We start from the raw sequence: 20,142 nt of genomic DNA, 5'->3' as shown, positions 1-20,142 counted from the left end.
TCAACTTCTCTGGTTTCTGTACCTTTCTCCCCATTCTCTCTCTCTTCCCCATCCCTCTGTTTTCTTTCCTCTAGTTCTCCACCCCTTCCCTCTCCAATCACAGAGCTTCCCCCCTCCCCTTGTTTGCTGGTGTGCCCTCTCTCTATTATCCACCTGTTACCTCTTGTCTATGGGACTGGGCTCCTCACCTTGCTTCTCCCCCACCATTTTGTTCAGGCGACTGCCTACATTTTGCTCATACTTTGATGAGGAACTCAAGCCCGAAATATTAGTTATGTTCCTTTATCTTTGCTATATAAAGTACACTGTTTGACCTTCCTAGTTTCTACAGCATTTTTTTCAACTTCATTTTACCTGCTTGATTCAGCACTTCATATTACATGTTCCAAAGCTAATAAACATCCTGCATCACACTTCTCAACACATTACGTAACTTGAATTTTCACATCTTTCAACTTGGCCACATTTTAACACTTTCACTAGAAGGTAATTAGGCATGGCTGAATGATGATGGACGGGGAGGGGTGAAGATAGTGAATGAAGATCTCCACTAATTAGCTGATGCCAAATGTAAACAAACATGCCACCTGCTACACTTTATATCTATATTTATGTCCATGACTTTTAAACTTCTGTATATATATTTTTTAAAGAAATAAAAGGGAAAACGAGGTTCGAGAGCAAACTATCATTCCTAAATTTCATAAGATTAGACACTGTGGTGCTTTGAATGTTCACATGTCCACCATCTCTCTGTTTTTACATTTGTGACTCTCAAGGAATTCATTAAGAGCATGAAAGAAAAAAAATGCAGGAGGACGACAAAGAGTCACAGGATGGAATTAACTGGATTACTCTAAGAAGAAACCTGCATGGATCGATGCAGCTTTTTTGCCAGGATGATTCCATGCTCTGAATGCAAAATAAAAGAAAATCCAGAAAATGGATCCAGTTTTAAATAACTTTTTAAAATAGTGATATAGGAGATAATTTGTACTGAGATTTAGAAACCAGGAAATTTCTTTACATTAAGTATCCATCAATTATAAAAATAATTTAACCGCTAACTACGAGGACTGAGGAGGATGTCAGTATTAATTGCATGAAATACAAAGAAAAAATGTTCCAACTTTAAAAACTGCAACGAAATAGCAATCAGGCCTTTCTTTAGACTTAACTTCTTCAAATGAATACCTAACCAATAAAGGTTTTATCCAGTGATTATAATATAAAAGTAATCACACATTTCAACCACATTAACAATAATTTTAGCAATTATTATGAATTTTTAATCCTATTTGAAACATATGGAGCACTCGACTAATTTCCATTCTAATCATCGTAAATCTCAGCAATATTTACAGAATTTATATTGCCAGGAAATTTAAATTTGTTAAAATTAACTATTTAGGCTACCTTACAGATTTTCCACTGAACACCTGCATCCCTAGGTCCACAGTTTTGAAAAATTTCTTGACAATAACAATCAGAATTACAAGAGATAATCAGTGGGTTTATAACAATAACAGCGCCTGTCTCTTCTGAAAAATGATTGTCAGGCATTTAAACCTTTTTATACATTGTTTAATTCTATTTAGAGCTGCATGCAGAATACTTTGCAAGTCTTTGTTCTTTAGCCCATTGCTTCTCTCCTCTGTATAAGGATGACAACTGACATGATGAAGAAACAGTCCACCTTCCCTATTCTCAATCCAATTAGACCTCTAATCCTCTAGATGAGAGGCCCAACTACATGTTCCACATGACAAGGACAGGTATTGATTATTTGTCACGATGGTTAACACTGCCCCTGTTGAGGCCATTCTGATAGAAGCAAACTTCTTAAATTAGAAAGCATTTCAGCTGTCCCAGAGGCCAAATGGCAAAACAAGTGCAAGCTAATAAAAGGTATAAAAATGAACAAATCATAACATTATGACAGGTTGATTGTTCTCAGCAGGTCAGATGGTATGCTTTGCAAGACGAGTAATAGCACTTGCTTCTCCTCTTTTTCCTATAGTGCTGTTCCAGCTTTGACTGAATAAAAGGCCAGAACAATTAAGGAATTTGACCAGTGGAGCTAAGCCTGGAAAGCAACCATCATCAAGGGACCTAATGTCAATACAGCACAAGGTTGCATTCATCAATAGTAGCCTACATGACAGGCATTTGTCTCATTCTTAGTTCCAAAGATGTTCTCTGCCTTCTCAGGTTTTGTTTCAGTTTCTAGCTCAACATCCATTTTATTTTCCTGGCCGTTAAATTTAAATCATTTACTGTGTGTAAAGTAGCAAACTAAATTATGATCTCAAACTGTTCATCATTTTAAAGCTGGCATACTGTTGAATAAAACCTTTCCACAAAGGTTGCCTTTCCTGTCAAATGTTCCAGATTATCTGTTCCTATTTAAAATACCTTGTAGGTTCTGAAATCTAATGAAAATGAGACAAAGCATAAAATTAATGATTATAAAGATGGGAAGACAATCATAATGCCAATGGTAAATTAAACATACTCTGGCACAAAGTGATGTTAGACTGAACAGCTACACTGTTCTAATTGTATTAATATTAAACATTTCTAAAATAGCAATCTTATTTCATGAAATAAAACATTTCCTTAAGTATGTAATATTTCAATAAGAAATGTCTCATTGGATATTCCTAACAATGATTCAATAAACAGTTAAGTTTTTAGAAGTATATAAACCATCTCCATGAAGTAGGATTTCTGTACTTTTTGCAATACTGAGTAAAATCAAAATTGTGTGCATTTAAAAAAAAAATCATATATGAAAATTCCTACTCCAATCTCGTGCACACTCAACAGATGAATGCCTCAATGCACAATGAAGAAATGCTGCAATCCTATTTCTTGTTATCTTCCAGTTTGGTTTGATGCAGAATATTCTGTGGTTTGGTTTGTAGACAAAGAGGATATTCAAACCAAAAATGATTCTCTCAACCAATAAAAACAGTGACTGCCTATTTTATCTTATTTTCTTCAGACTCAGAGTGTAAATTAGTTGCTACACTTTTTCGCAGAGTGGTACTGCTTCAAAATTAATGAACTGGTTACAAAAAGATTCAGCATGATGCAAATGGAAAATAAGAACCATGCAGATCAACCCTAATTATGTACAAAATAAATAGGGACTTTTTTACATTCAACATGGCCTTGTGAAAAAGGAGAAAGGTTTTGGAATGATTTGAGTCTATTATTAGGACAAATTATGAAGATTAATTTACAAAAGGAATTTTTTTTATTTAATTGGGGATATATATGAAAAGGATATAAATCTGAAATTGGATAAATGCCAAGAACAACTTTTAAATATAGCAATAGCGGTTGCATGGAACATGGAAAGTTAATAATGAAGTATTATTAAGTAGATGGCTCAGTGAAATGCAAAATTGTACACCTTTGGAAGATATTATAAATAGTTTATGAAATTGAGTTGAAAATTTTTTATGGTATTTGGAAACCAGATGGATTTTATGAATAGGTTTCTGCCCACCTCTTCCACCTCACTCAATTAGAAATTAATAATAATTAATTAACATATATATGATAATGTTATTGTATATGTAGTAGTAGGTGTTTCTTTTCTCTCTTCTTTTTTCTTACTTTTGGGAGGGAGGGGGGTTAGGGAGAAAATTTTAAAGTTTTTTTTTGGTATCACTACGCACGATCAAATGATTAATATTGTATTCATTGAATTTTTTTTGACTGTATTGATTCAAATGATAAATAAAATTTTCAAAAAAAGAACCATACAGATCAGAAAAGTTTCTGGACAAGAATTTTATAGCAATAGCAAATGGGTTCGATTAAATCAGATTTATAATCTAAATAAACACACACATTTTCATAGGATAGATTTTTAGATTGCTCAATGACTTTCAGACATTTAACACATTTTTGAGACAATCCCAGATCGTATTCAGAGTTTTTTTTTTAAAGACTAGATTATTGCAAATTATGCCCATGATCATTTAGACAGACCCTAACTGTCTGCTGAGAACATAATGCCTTCTAAGATGATGAAAAGATTTTAGATATGGCTACAGCCATAATTGATGTGAAAAATGGACAAAATAATTGCCTCTTTACATTATAAATCACTTTATGATAATTGCATAATCATAAATAATTCACAAAAGATAAATGAACTAAAATCTTACTAAAATCTTCCTGGTCCCCCATACTTGGTCCTCTCCATGTAACTGAATGGGGCATTGTTCCTGTTCCAGGCTATTGAACTCACTGAAATTCTGAAGTTCCCATCAGCTCCTTTGAAGAGCCAGTTACATGGATTCTGTCCTTGCAATATCTATGCCATTGCATTCCTCTCATACTAGATGCAGAATGAATCACACACACAAATCGTTCAAAGGTGGGAAGACATGTTAATAAGGCTATTATATACATAGTGAGGAAAAGGTATTTGTGTGGGACTAATCTTTCAATAAGTGAGCAGAGACAATTTACCCTTTTCTGTGTTGTATAGTTCAATGGGAAATTTACTTGGCCAGTATTTTGTTTCACTCAATGTTTTCAAACAACCTTTAACCTTAAAAAAATACATAACCTTTTCACCTCTGTTACGAGTCCAGAGGACCCAAAACCCAGCAGCAATAGATATGCATCACGACAAAGGGTTACATAAACAAAAGTTGCTTTTTATCATCTTTGAACATGAAAATAGAATCAATTCTTAACTTAGCTCTCTTGACTCACTTAACCTACTTAACCCCCTTCTAATTCTAAGTCCACATATGTGTAATGTGTGTGTAAGTTCAGCAAAGTTCTTTGGTTCAGTCCAATCTTACTGGTTGCAGGCAATTCTTGTACTGTGCACAGAAGTTAACATTAATAAAGTTCACCAGGCTTCGCTGCTTAACAGGTAAATAGTTACCACTCAGAAAGGTTCTTGTTGGTTTTCAGAAAGAGTTTTCTTGTTCCAGGACATCCACAACTGATTCCTTTTTAATCAGCCACTCCAGTGTCTTGCTGATGAAACTTGCCCCCTTCAGGGTTCCTTTCTGTTTCTTCTATTCCAAGGGAAACACCAGTCAGCCAGTCCTCTCCTTTGACCAGGCCATCTTCCAAAGCTTGCCAGCTTGTCCCTCTCGAACCAATGTCTGTGTCTCTTCTCTCTCTCTCTCTCTCTCTCTCTCTCCCACTCCCTCCAACTCTGAGAGCAAAGTCTCTTTTTAACTCTCTGCCTGCAAAGATCACATGACCTTCCAGACAGTAAATGCTATTTTCCAGACAAAGCTGCTACTGCCTGTTGTTACATTTGTTGCCTTTTTTAAATGTCAGTCCTTCATGAGTCTGAGCTCCTGCAAAAATTCTGTGTTTTAAAGTGTTTGTGTGTGACCTGCTCTAACAAACCTTTCCCAATTTATCTCCCAAATACCTCTATATTACTCTGTCACACCTCTGTTCAGGCTTAATGATTTTATTATGTGCCCTCATGTGATCAATCTTTAAATTAGAAGATGACCAGATGGCTAAAATGTTAAACTTATGAATCGTAGCAATGATATAACATAGATTTTGCAGGACCTATTAAAACTCAGTTATCCACCAACTAGAAAATAACTTTTATTCAAAACTGCTAGACATATTTACCTGTGTGTGTATATATATATATATATATATATATATATAGATATAAATATATAAAAGTTTTCATCGTCCATGGCTGGACTATATTTGTCAAAAGCTTTCAGAAAATTTTGACTCAACCAAGCTTATATTTCCAGAAAGGGGGTAAAACTAAACAAATATACACAACTGCAAGGTTCATTTCAAAAGCTACAATTTATATGCACTTTTTTTCAACAAATTATAAAATAATCTGAAAAGGTAAAATGCAGACAGAGGTCTTTTGTCCATTGTGCACATATTGGTTCCGAAAGAGCTATCTGACATAATCCCACCCAAATCTTTGTGAATCAATTCTTAAAGAGCACATTCAATATTTTTATTTTAACTTAATTATCTGGTTCCTCTACTGGAGGCAAAAGCCATCAGGGGATATGGGGAGAGAATGGGAATATGGAATTAAGATAAGGGATCAGCTGCTCATACTATCCATCAAAATGAAAAGGTTAAAATATGAGACATTAATAGAACAATATTTCAGTCTTATGTGATTAATGTTAGCATAAATATGGGATGCATGGATGAACCAGAACATCCTTAATAATGAATACATCATTAGCCTTATGCTCTAATTTACAGAAATGCATTCAATAAAGTAAATCTGTGGATACCTCAAGTAAAATGGTTCACTTTTTTTTTGAAAGGGGTCTCATAAGTCATGCTCACCTTTTGTGCAGCAAGGTGCAAAGCTGTCCTTTGGCTACGATCTGCTTTGTTGACATTAGCTCCAGCCTTAAGGAGTGCTTCAGCACAGTCCAATCTGTCAGCAAGCACACAATACATCAGTGGCGTCCGGCCAAACTGGTCCTCTGTATCCTTTAAGTCTGGATTTGCTGGATTTAAACATTTGGGAGAAGAAACAAATTAATTTTTATTAAATAATAGATTATACAATTACTTTATTACTAACATAAATGATTGTAACAAATTATTTTAACTAATGCAAGTTCCCTTCAATAGGTTTACAGACTATAGAAAAGTTGGAGACTACTGCAGTCATACGAAATTTGGGAGACATAATTCGAGATGAATAATTTGAGATAATTTTTCCCATTCATCATTTATTAAGCATTGTTTCTGTGAATCCAACACCAACTAAGATATCAACATGAATCATAAATCTCATCTCATATTTGACTGAGTAACCAGACAGGAAGACTTTTGCCATGTGCTTTTAAATTTAGACATATATACAGCATGGTAACAGGTCCTTTCAGTCCACGAGCCCATAATGCTGAATTACATCCAATTAACCTACAATCACAGTACTTTTTTTTTTGAACGCTGGGAGGAAACCAGAGCACCTGGAGGAAACCCACAGCAGACTTGAGAAGATACAAACTCCTTACTGACGGTGCTGAATTCAAACCCCAGTCACTAGCTGCAATAACGTTGCGCTAACTGGTATGATAATTGTGCCACTGAATGTCAACTTAATCATTCACCAACCTAGGCAAAGGAAATATGCAACTACCTCCTACTGACCTTGCTTCGGGTGGATATACATTTTTTTCCTTACAAAAAGCTGTGTAATGTCCAGTCGGATCAGGATCTAGCATGCTCAGTGCTGGGCTAATTTATAGTCCCTCTGAACAACTATGTCAGGACTGTAGAATTGTTTAATTCCTACTCTTCTGTTTACAACAACCTCTCCAGCTGAACTCATGAAGAAATTAACTTGAATATTTTCAAATACTTCTTCACAACCTCAGTACATGCCAAAAGGTTTTCCAACCAACATTCATCTTTAAAGTTCATTCACTATAGGCAGACATGGTAAACAATTTGGATAAAGCATTGTCCCATGAATATGAACGAATGAATGACCAAATAATAGTGTATGGAAGAACAGTTCTTCATTCAGTGCTGAGAAAATTCTAATCAAAGCCATGGTTGCACACTTCATTCCAAATATGCTGCAAATTCTGAGTGGGCCCCAAGCCAATGCAATAATGTGAATGTATTTTGTTCTGTGACACACTGAAAAACCCCCTCCCATTCTCATCCTCCTTCCAGTGCTTCAAAACAAAATGGAGCATTTCATATACAAGAGAGAGACTGCATAGGCAAAGTTGCTTTTCTTGGAGCAGAAAAGGCTGAGGGGTGACGTAATCGAGGTATCAAAAACTAGAAGAACATTGATTGGGAAGATAGTGAAAAATATTTCTGCTTGGCATGGGTGTTTGTGGCTGAAAGCATAGGTTTAAAGTAAAAGATGTGCTATTTAAAGGGGTTTTGAGGAAGAATTCTTTTCAACATTGAGTGAGGTTGAAATCAGCAATGCAGACTTAGGGTGTGGTAGAGGCAGGTATTATGAATAAATCAATATCTATCAATTTATGTAGTTATCGATCTATTTGTTTGTTTGTTTTTTTGTCCTTTTCTATTTATTAGAATCTGTTGGGTAGTGTCAGAACAACAATATTGCTCTCAACATCAACAAGACCAAGGAATTTATTGTGGATTTTAGAAAGGGATGGCTGAGAGACCATGCACATATCTGCATTGATGGGTCAGAGGGGAAAGGATTAGCATCTTCAGGTTCCTGGGAATCCTCATATTGGAAAGGGAAGGTTAAAGATTTGTGATGCAAGTTTTTTTTTTAAAAAGCACAGAGTGGTGGCTGCTTCAAACACACTGCAAGAGGAGGTGGTGGAAGCAGATTTGATAATAATGTCTTGAAGGCAATGAGACAGATGCATGAATGGGCACAGAATAGAATGGTACAGACCACGTGGGATCAGATTAAATTGGCTACATTGCTGGCACACACATGGTGATCTGAAGAACCTGTTCAGTACTCTTCAATGTTCTTCCTGAACTGAGCACTTGACCTTAACCTTTGCTTGAGCACCACTCCTCTTGGAGCAAGGAGTTCCTTACCTTCCATCTCACAGCCTTGGTGTTCAACAGCTTATCCTTCATGAATTCCACCATCTTCAATGAGATTGCACTACCAAAGTTTTCTTCCCCACCCTTCTTTCAGATTTCTGAAGGGACCATTCTTTTGCAACTTCTCTAGTCTGCTCTTCAATCTCCACCAATCATTCTTCTTTTCATGACACTTTCTTGTGCAATACCTGTCTTTTGCGGGTTCCCTTTCCATTCTCTACAGGAACCTAGGAAGGTCCATCAAGGTGAAAGCATTTTGTGCTCAAAATGTGCTCTCCTTTGAATTGGTAACAAAAATGAAAATGTCTTGAAGCTCTGCAGTGGGAGCACCAAATTTCACTTCTCATTTTATTGCCTGTGATTTAGTCTCTCCTACTCTGATTTCAGTCTGTGACCTTCTGTTTTGTTATTACAGAAATGTGAGAAAAATTGGATAACATGAAACTTTCCAGAATCAGCATCAAATTCAAAAATTTCATAGACATAGAACTGAAGAGCATTGAAATAGCCCCTTTGCCCACCCCCCACAATCTATGCCAATCATTAGACCTATCTATGCTAATCCTACTTGCATGCTTCTCATTCAAGTACCTGACCAAATGCCTCTTAAATTTTGTTACTGTTCCTGCCTCCACCATCTCCTTTGGCAGCTCATTCCAGATGTGGAGTAAGACGTTCTTCTTTATACTTAACATCTGAATGAGGTCACTGAGATAGGTGAAAATGTGAATAAAAATGAGCAATTTTAGTGAATAACTTTAATTAATATCAGTTAAGTAGGTCTTTATATATTCATTACTTAATTCCTTTTATATTTCAATTATTTTCATCTATTTCAACTGTTTTTAAATGTCTTCGATTATCAATGATATGCAGAAACTATTGAAAAAGCTTTTTGACAGCAATGAGTGATCCAGGATCAGGGCATCAGAATCCATCTGAGGTTAGTTGCTGAGAGCAGATTGCTTCATTTTGTTAATAGCCATGACAACAAAGTCTGGGCCTTGATTCATTCAATAGGACTACAAAAGAAGAATCTAACCATGGGGATCAAAATGTGGCTCATTACTGATTTTCAACAAAAACCGGTCAAAAGTTGCAGATGTAAGGTTTTCAAAAAAGATGGAGACATTGGAATAAAAATACTGGAATTTCCTCAACTGATGAAGGTTCATTTCATGAACACACTCTCCCACTGGTGACATCATTTGACTTCATACTTTTAAAGGAAGTGTAGCTGGTGGAAAAAAATGGCATTTGAATTTACATTACCTTAAATATGTTAAAAATATTCAACTTTTTTCTGTTTTCTGCAACTCTTTTCCTTTAACCCATTAGAAATCCATACATCATTGTTTCAGCAGTATTATTCCTAAAATTGCTCACCTGCTATGAGCTTGTGGAGTGCACACTTGTCTCCATTGACTGCAGCTGCATGTAACTGAGAGGTGAGCATTGAACCATTTGACACCCAGCTCTCTATGCCACTTGCACTTCTGTCAAGACGAAGCAAGGTTCCAGCCTGGATGAACAACACAATTACAGTCAAATAAAATGTGAAATTTTATAAAAACAGTCAAAATTCAACTGTATGGTGATTATCAATAAAAATAGGAAATATGAGAAAGACAGTACAACTGGAGAAAGAGCTTTTTTTTAAGGTCAATGACTTTTCAATCAGGACTAGTCAAAGTCGCAGAGAAGTGGGAAAGAATAAAGGGAATGTCAATTTAAAGTGGTTCATAGAGCATACATGTCTAAAGTTAAACTGTCTCATTTTTATCTGGACATAAATCCTCGATGTGACAAATGTAATACAAGTGATGCTTCTTTAATTCACATGTTCTGGACCTTCTCTAGCTTACAAAAATTTTGGAAGGAAGTTTTTCAAACTCTCTCGATTATTTTTAAATTAAAATTGAAACCTAACCCTTTAATAGCTCTTTTTGGAATACTTAATGACAATGATGGTATCAGAATCAGAATTTATTATCACGAACAAGCCCTGAAATTCGGGGTTTTGCGGCAGCATCGTAGGGCAAACATTCATATTAGAACCATCTTACAACATTTCTCTAAATAAAAATAATAGTGCATGAAAAGTAAGGCAGTGTCGGGTTCAATGATAATTCAGGAATATGATGGCAGTGGGGAAGAAGCCGTCCTTGTGCCACTGAGTGCTCGTCTTAAGGCTCCGGTGGTAGCAAAGTGAAGAGGGTATGGCCTGAATGGTGGGGTCTTTGAGGATAGAGACTCTCTCTCCTGTACACCTCCTCATTGCCATTTGTGATTAAACAATTTCAATTCAATGTCGCATTTGATCCTTTTCTTCGTTAATGGCTAGACGTACAATTTTGATTAAATGGAAAGACAATATTTCACCTACACATTGGTTAAGGGATATTATGTCTTGTTTAAACTTGGTAAAAATTAGATATGCTGTTATTGATTCAAATATCAAATTCCAAATGATATGAGGCTCTTTTATGGACTACTATCATAATCTTGAGAGTGAGTGCTGATTTGGAATTTTGGCATGGTGGTGTCTCTCTCCAAGTTTATGCTACTTGAAATTTTTAAATGTCAACCTTGCTTAGGGGAAGGGGTTTAGAATTCATCCTTTTTTTTTAAGGTTCTATTGTATCATTATGTTTGTGCTATTGTACTTCTGAATGTTGATATATAATCATTATTGTAACTTTTTTTCTAGTTCTGTAGCACATATAATTGTATCGTTCGTTTTTTATTGAATAAACATCAATAATTTTTTTTAAATGAAGGGAATGTCTGTGAGAGGGCAGAGGCCAAGAGAGACAAATCCAAATTGTGTTGCCATTGGTGAAAGATGGTGGTAAAGGCTTGTTAATTACATAAGAACACAAGAACATGCATCTTCAAATATATCCTCAATAATCTACCCTCCACAACATTCCAAAACCAAGATTTGCAAAGATTCACTCTTTCACAGAAGAGGGAGAAAAGATATTTTCCCCCATAGCTTAAATTCATATTCATTGGAAATATTTCACTCTTGTGGAGATTCAATTTATATCCTGAAAAAATACTGAATTGGGACAGCAAAGACAGCATTGAAGGAATAGATTTCTCAGAATCAGAAATGTAGACTAAAAGATCATCAACACATCAATATATCTTATGAATTACATGTTCTCTGTTAATACTCTGATTATCACTGGAGTCATAACGTGCTATCGATAAAGGTTCCAAGGCTAGGTTAAATAATAAAGGACAATGGACAACTCTGTCAAGTACCTCAAAACAGATTTTTAAAAAAGAGGATGTTTGATTATTAGTAATTACACCAGTAAGAGGACCATGATAGATCAAATTAATCCATGAAATAAAAATAGGACCGAAATTGAATCTTCGAACAGATCATTTCCTTTTCATTCTATTGAAAGTCTTTTCTATATCTAACGATACTATACATTCCAGAATCTTAGTCAATGGAGAGTAAATAATATTCACTAATTTATGGCTATTAAAATATGAATAACAATTCTTTATAAATCCTGTATGGTCTGTATAAATTATCTGAGGAAGAATATTTTCTAATCTAAAAGCTAAAATCTTAAAGAATTTTGGAATTAACATTCAACCACGAATGTTAACCACTACAGGAAGCACCAACTAAAAAGTCCTCATCTTTCTTAGGAATTAACAAAATTGATGCTTCATAAAATGTCCATGGCAAAGTTCCAAGAGATACAGAATCGTGAAACACCCTTCACAACTGGGGCATTAGTATGCTAGCAAAATATTTTAAAAATTCAACACTATAACCATCTGGGCCTGGAGCTTTGCCGTAATGAATAGAGGAAACAGATTTAAAATTTTTATTTTCTGATATTGGAACTTCCAATAAAAGTTGATCATTAGAAGAAATTTTTGGGATATTCAATTGTTGCAGGAATCTATCCATACTTATGGTATTATCAGGAAATTGAAATTTATATAAATCAGAATAGAAATCCTGAAATGCCTTATTAATTTCATCATGATAGTATACAATATTGCCATCACCTTTATGAATCTTAGAAATCCATCTTTTAGCCATAGCTGCCTTTAGTGGTTCAGCTAATAATTTACCTGATTTATCTCTATGAACATAAAACTAGTTTATTGATTTAAACAATTGTCTCTCAATAGGATACATTAAATAAATCATATTGTGTTTGGAGTCCTGCTCTTTCCTTATAGAGATCCATATTAGGATTCCCCGAGTATACACTATCAATCTTTAATTTTTTAATTCAGTAATAACAACTGTTTTTTGTATGTTTCCTTAACCCCGATGAATAAGAAATACTTGCCCTCGGAGGTATGCTTTACTCCCAAACAGTTAGGCTCGACATTCTCTCGGTTGAGTATGTTTTTAAAAAAACGAGAAACTTGTTTCTTAAAGTCTACAAACTTCTCAACTTGAAGTCAAATTGAACTACCACTGCTGAGCTCTGGGATTAACATCAGAAAATTTAAAAGAGAATTTCAAGGGAATATGATCAGTGACAACATCACATACACAGTCTGTAACACAAAGGTAACCAGATGAGTATCATAAGAAATAATCAATCCTAGAATGACTATGATAAACATGAGAAAAAAGGAAAGTTTTTGTCCTTAGGATGCAAGCCCTCCATATATCAACCAATCCATAATCAATCAAAAAAGAGTTAATAAAAGTAGCAGATTTATAGGAAGTATCTGATCAGATTAAGACAACAGTTAAAATCTCCACCCATAATCAATATATGTTAATTTAGATTCGGTAAAGAAGCAAACGCCTTCTTTAAAAAATATGGATTGTCAACATTAGAAGCATTTATATTAACCAAGGTGACTTTTTAAATTATTCAATGTACCTGTAACCCATGGGATCCATAATAATAAAAAAATGCACAAAGGGAACTTTGTTCAAAAGAGTCAATAAAGATTGATATACCTTTAACTTTAAATTGAAACAGGGAATGAAACTGCAGACCTCTCCAGAACTGGAAAAAACGGATTTTTTTTTGGTCATCTTTGCGAATGTGCATCTCTTGCGCAAAGATAATACCAGATTCAAATATTTTCTTTTTATTTTATTTTCATTTAATTGGATGGTTCAAGCTGATAACATTCAAAGAAACAAATTTATAATTTCTAGCATCTATTTAAAAGTTAATTTAAAAACATATAAACAAAGATTTCTGCACCTGTGTAGACCACATTCAGAAGAGGAACCCTAAAAATGTCAAAGACCAAAATAGGAAACAGATTTATGTTCAAGAGTGAACTCTCACAGCTACCTAAATACAATTAAACTAATCAAACAAAGCTCCCACCACTGAACAGTTCTGCAATGGAGCTTCATGCTAACATACACCTAATCTTATTCCCAGTCTCCAACTGGCAAGTCTTCAAAATTATATTTAATTTTGACTCTCACAGCAAAAAAAGAAAAAAATAGATAAGTTTTCTGCCATTTTAATATTACTCTATAAACTTGAAGAATAAAATAATCTCATTAAATGGTTGCTTGCTGTATTTGTATGTTAACATTCAATATCTTGTACATACATAAACAGGAACTTTTTTATAATGCAAGACCATTAAATAGAAGAATAGTAGGCCATTCAGCCTGTCAAATCTGCTCTGCCCTTCCAACACAAGCTGATGCATTCTCCCACTTAGTCCAACTCCCTATCTTCTTCCCATTATATGTAATACATCTGTCTATTCAGATATCTATCAATCTGTACCTGTAAGGGTCACAAATGTGTATATTTTACAATCTGAAATAAAACTGCAACTTTACCCACATTTCTGTCTGTTCTGTTGCTTGGCAACAACGAGGTACAAGGTCAAAGGCAGTATGCCTTAGATTTCGGCAGTCAGCCAATGTGTGGGCTTGAATCCAGCAGGATGGACACAAACTAACAATTTTCAAACTGGTATTCATAAACACTGGAATTATAACCACAGTTGTCTTTAAATTGAAAAAGTAAAAGAATATTTTGCCATTCCAGAAGAACAAAACTTATAGTATGCATGTCAGTTCAAAAGAAAAACAGACAACAGTTAAAAAAAGATGAAAGGTATCGAGTTTCAAATTTTATTTTTCAACACAAAATGCAAGACAATGAAAATATCAACTGATATCCACAAATTACATTAATTGTAAATAACATTAAAAAGAGAAAAAAGAAAAAGAGAAAAGGTTATATTAAATGAAACAGCTCAACAACAACAATGCAGTCTGACCTCTGTTTAATAGTACCGGCTTATTAATTATACAGACCAAACAGTAAAGTCAATAGATTCACGTTGGTTGCAAAGCAAGTTTTTTCTCAGTGGAACTTCCATCAACCCTCTGGGGAATTCAAGCACATAGGTTGACCATCCTGTGGAAAGATCCTCAAACGCACAGGAAAGCAGAGGGAAGGTCTGCATTTCCATTTGTAGAGCTCAGCCATTACTTTTTTGTATTTGCCTTATGCAAAGTCTGCAGATACCATGACTGAAGGAAAAGCCCAATAGCTGGAAAAATTCAGCAGATCAAAGTGATCTCCCAGTCTCTCCAATATAGAGAAAGCCACACAGGACCACCGGATACAGGAGATGATTCCTGCAGATTCACAAGTGAAGTGTTGCTTCATTTGGAGGGACTGACTGAGGCCCTGAAAGGTAGTTCTTTCTTAACAACAGAACCAACCAGTCTCCCTCCAGCATGACCCTCCTCCATCTGACAGAACTTGTTCTCATCCTCAATAACTTCTCCTTTGACTCATCCCACTTTCTCCAAGTTAAAGGAGTTGCCATGGATACCTGGATGGGTCCCATCTCTGCCTGCATTTTTGTTGGCTTTGTGGAGCAATCCCTGCAGCAAGCCTATAGAGGCAAGGCTCCTCAATTCTTCCTCAGCAACATTGACAACTACATTGGTGCTGGCTCATGCAGCCATGATGAGCTTATCAACTTAATTTACTTTGCTGCCAACTTCCACTCCAATCTCAAATTCACTTGGTTCATGTCTGGCAACACTCTCCCCTTTGTTAATCTCTCTGCCTCCATTTCAGGAGACAAATTTTCTACAGACATTTTTTAACAACCTCCCAACTCCCACAAGCACCTCGACTACACTTCTTCACACCCGGTCCCTTTAAGGATTCCATTCCTTTGTCTCAATTCCAAGACAAGGTCTTCCAGTCTTGATCATCCAAGATTTCCTCCTTCTTCAAAAAACAGCTTCCCCTCCACTACCATCAACTCAGCCTTTACTGGCATCTCTTCCATTTCATGCACATGTGCCCTGGCCCCCCCCCCCTCTACATCTAGGCACAACAAAATCAGGATTCCCCTCATCCTCACCAACCACCCCACCATCCTCCACATCCAACATATTATCCTCCGCAATTTCCGTCACTTACAACATGATTCCACCACCAGACACACCTTCCCTCTCTGCCTTCCATAGGGACAACTCCCTCCATGATTCCGTCGTCTGCTCATCCCTTCCCACAAATCACCCCCTTGGCACCTTCCCCTGTGACCAGAGGATATGCCACACTTGCTCCCATACTTCTTCCCTAACCACCATTCAGGCCCCAAACAGTCCTTCCAAGTAAAACAACACTTCACATAATTCTACAGGAACTCATCTACTCCAACTATTGTTCCCACTGTGGCCTTCTCTACATCGGAGAGACTGGGAGATCACTTCGCTAAGCATCTTCACTTTGTCTGCATCAATGACATGGATCTGCCAGTGGCCAACAATTTCAATTCTGCACCCCACTCTCCTGCCGACATGTTTGTCCATGGTCTCATGCATGGCCAAACCAAGATCATTTGCAAATTGGAGGAGCAACACCTAATATTCCATCTGGGCAATCTCTAACCGGATGGCATTAACATTGACTTCTTCAGTTTCTACTAGACCACACCCATTCTCCCCTATTCCTCTTTCTCCTTTCCTCCATACTAGCTCTCACCCTTTTCCTTCTCGATTCCCAGAGACATACCCCCTCCCCCTGTTTGCTGAAGTGCCCTGCTTCCCTTATCCACCTATAATTTCTTCCCTGTGGACATGTGCCCCTCCCCTGCTCCTCTCCCCTACCATTTCATTCAGGTGCCTGACGGCATTTTGTTCATACCCTGATGAAGGGCTCAGGCCCAAAACGTTGGTTATGTATCTTTATCTTTGCTACATAAAGATTGCTGTATGACCAGCTGAGTTTCTTCAGCATTGTGTTTATCAGATATTGGTCCCTCTCCAATTCAGGTGCAGGTTATGCCTTCCCCTGAAGAGATCCCAATAATACAGAAATCTGAAGCCCTGCCCCCTGCACCAACTCTCAGTCACGCATTCATCAGTCACAATTTTCTATTCCTAGCCTCACTGGTACCTGGCACAGGCAGCAATCCAGAGATTACTACCCTTGAGATCTTTCTTTTCATCCTCCTTCCTAACTTCTTATATTCCATCTTCAGGAACTCATCCATTTCATTAATACAGTTATGAGCCGAGAGGACCCCAAAACCCAGCAGCAACAGAAATTCACCAAGACAAATGGTTACTTAAACAAAAGTTGCTTTTAATTATCTTTAAACATGAAACAGAACCAAATTTTAATTTATTACTATTAACTTGACTAACCTAATTTAACCCCCTTCTAATTCTAAGCGCACGTGTATGTAATGTGTTGTGTAAGTTCAGAAAAATTCTTTGATTCACAGTCCAATCTCACTTCTCATTCCTCCAGGTATACTGGTTGCAGGCAATTCTTAAACTGTGCACAGAATTTAACATTTATGAAGTTCACCAGGCTTTGGTGCTTGAAAGGTAAATGGGTACCACTCAGGAAGGTTCTTGTGGGTTTTCAGAGAGAGATTTGTTGTTTGCTGGACACCCAGCACTGATTCCTTTTAATCAGCCACTTCAATGTCTTGCTGAAGAAACTTGCCCCATCAGGGTTTTCCAGATGATAACCTCTTCCTTTCAGGTTACCACAGAGTTCCTTTTTGTTTCTTGTATTTCAAGTGAAACTTTAGGCATTCAGTCCTCTCCTCTTGAATGAACCACAAGGGCTTTGACCAGGCTAAACTAAGCACTCACAACCCATCTTCAAAATAGGGTTTTTCCATAAAGCTTGCCCGCTTGTCCTGTTCCAGTCCCAGCTGTTACTGCAGACTGTAAAACCACAGAACTGAATTCTCTCTCTCTCTCTCTCTCTCTCTCTCTCTCTCTCTCTCCACCCCCCCAACCAGAGAAACAGCCTGTTTTTTTCTCCTCTCTCTGCTTGCAAAAACCACACGACTCTCTTTCAACAGCAAGCTGCACTCCAGACAGCCTGCGGCTCAGAACCTAATCCTCCAAGTTCTTTCATCTGTTGCTTTTCAAAATAACAATCCATTAGTGAAGTTCCTTGGGCATTCCCCAAAGCTTTTGCAAAGGCCTTCAGAGCCGGCCAGTATAGCTTGAGTAGAGCTTCAGTATTTTAAATGAGAACTGTTTTGAAGTGTTTGTATGCGACCTATACTTAAAAAAAACCTGCCCCACTTTATCTCCCAAAATCATATCTACATACTGTCACAGTACCAACGTGGACCACGACTTCCGGCTCCTCCCACTTCAGAATGCTGTGAACTTGATCTGAGATGTCCCTGACACTGGCACTGGCACTTGAGAGGAAACATACCATCTGGAAGTTTCAATCTTGTTCACACAATCCCTTATCTATTCATCTAACTATCAAATCCCCAATCATTAGAACTCTCTTCTTCCCCTTCCTTAGCTAAAGGGTCAGACTTTGTGCAGAAACCTGAACACTGCCACTTGTCCCTGGTAGATTGTTCCCATCCAAAACTATCCAAAACATTATTTTTATTGTTGAGGGGAACAACCACAGGGGCGCTCTGCATTTTCTCCCTATTCCCAGTCCTTTCCTAACAGTCATCCAGTTACCTGCCTCTTGTTTTTTTGGGTGCAATTATCCTCTTATAGCTTCAATCACCCCCCCCCCCCCCCCCTTGTCTCTCCAATAATCTGAAGTTCATCCAGCTGCAGCTCTTTATGGACAGCATCAGGGTACTGGAGCTACAGCCGGACACATCTCTTGCAGGTGTAGCCATCAAGGATAATTGTGCTCTTCCACATCCTGCAATCAGACCATTCCACCACCCTAGCTGCCATCTCCACTACCCACCCTTTGTTACTATGCAAAGATCTTATCTGACCTTATCTGTTGTATGTCAGAAGACTCTGGTCACCTAAGCCTCTCAGCCAAAGGATCCAATTCGCCACTTCTGCCCTGGGCCACAACTCCACTTGACCAATTAATTTAAATGAGCACCAACCTCTCCCTCTTCTTTTTAAACTGCTTCTTTCATTCACAATCCTGTTGTCACAGATCCAATGAGATTTCAACGAACACTTACTGCTTTTTAACTCCTCCTCATCTTGTTCACAATCCTGCTCTTGTAGTCCTTGAGGAGATTTAAATGAGTATCCACCTCTCCCTCTGCTTTTTAACCACTACTCTTGTTCATTGCCCTGTTCTCACTATCCTTGACGAGATTTAAATGAGCACCTGCCTCTCCTGCTTCTTTTTAAACATATTCTTTCAAATAGTTCCAATCCAAACATCTTTTGAATGTAATTATACCCGCTTCTTTCATCTCTTCTGATAACTCGTTGTGACATACTCTACTTTCTAGGTAGTTGTCCGTCAAAACCCTCTTAAATCTCTCCTTCTCAATAGTGTCCTCTAGGTTGAGATAGTCTACACTGGGAAAAGACTGTAAGCATTCATTTTACCAATGCCCCACATGATTTTAAAAGCCTTTTTAGATCACCTCTCAGCCTCCTATGCTCCAGGAAATAATTTTTAAAATTTAGATATACAGTACTAAAAGGCCCTTCTGCCCCACTAACCCATGCTCCCTCAAATACACTAACTAACCTTTCACCCCTGTACATATTTTGAAGGGTGGGAGGAAACCAGAGCACCCAGAAAAAACCCACGCAGACACAGAGAGCAAGTTCAAACTCCTTACAGAGAGCACTGGATTCGAACCTGGATCACTGGTGCTGAAATAGCATTGCACTAACTGTACTGCCCGTAAAGACCTAGCCTATCCAACCTCTCCCAATAACTCAAGCTTTCCAGGCCTGGCAACAACCTGGTGAATCTCCTCTGCTATCCTTTCCGACAATGATATTTTTTAGAACTATGGAACCAGAACAGGACACAGTAATCCAAGTGTGGCCTTATAACACTTTATGTGGCACTATCAGCTTTTGTACTCAATACACTGCTAAATGAAGCCAAGCAGGTCAACTATCTTCTTCATCACCCTTTCCACTTAAGTTGCCACTTTCATGGAACTATGCACCTGTACTCCTGGTCTCTTTGTTCTACAACAGCCTTCAGGGCCCTGCCATTTACTGTGCAAGTCCTACCCTGGTTTGACTTTCCAAAATGCAGCACGTCATACTTATAATAAAATTCCATTTGCCACACCTTGGTACATTTCCCAATTAATCTTGATCCTGTTGCAAACACAAGCACCCTT

The 20,142-nt window shown here is 37.2% G+C and overlaps 1 protein-coding gene across 9 annotated transcripts in view; it reads right to left on the bottom strand.

Moving 5' to 3' along the window:
• invs (inversin) overlaps nt 1-20,142 on the bottom strand; it is a 313,548-nt gene that overhangs the window by 233,915 nt on the left and 59,491 nt on the right. For 8 of the 9 annotated variants that reach the window (XR_011349882.1, XM_069913577.1, XM_069913576.1 and 5 more), the window contains exons 3-4: nt 9,952-10,087; nt 6,340-6,506 (exon numbers count right to left, since the gene is read on the bottom strand). Coding sequence is in view for 7 of the 9 variants with exons in the window: in XM_069913577.1 (XP_069769678.1) it covers nt 6,340-6,506; nt 9,952-10,087 (303 nt within the window). In the remaining 2 variants the exon portion in view is untranslated. Of the gene's footprint in view, nt 1-6,339; nt 6,507-9,951; nt 10,088-20,142 lie in introns of those variants that run through there. The other variant, XM_069913584.1, reaches the window with a different exon arrangement.

The sequence above is a fragment of the Narcine bancroftii genome, chromosome 1 (assembly GCF_036971445.1).
Source record: "Narcine bancroftii isolate sNarBan1 chromosome 1, sNarBan1.hap1, whole genome shotgun sequence".
NCBI classification, from domain to species: Eukaryota; Metazoa; Chordata; class Chondrichthyes; order Torpediniformes; family Narcinidae; genus Narcine; species Narcine bancroftii.
The sequence above is the reverse complement of the archived record's forward strand: the minus strand, read 5'-3'. Positions and strand labels throughout refer to the sequence as shown.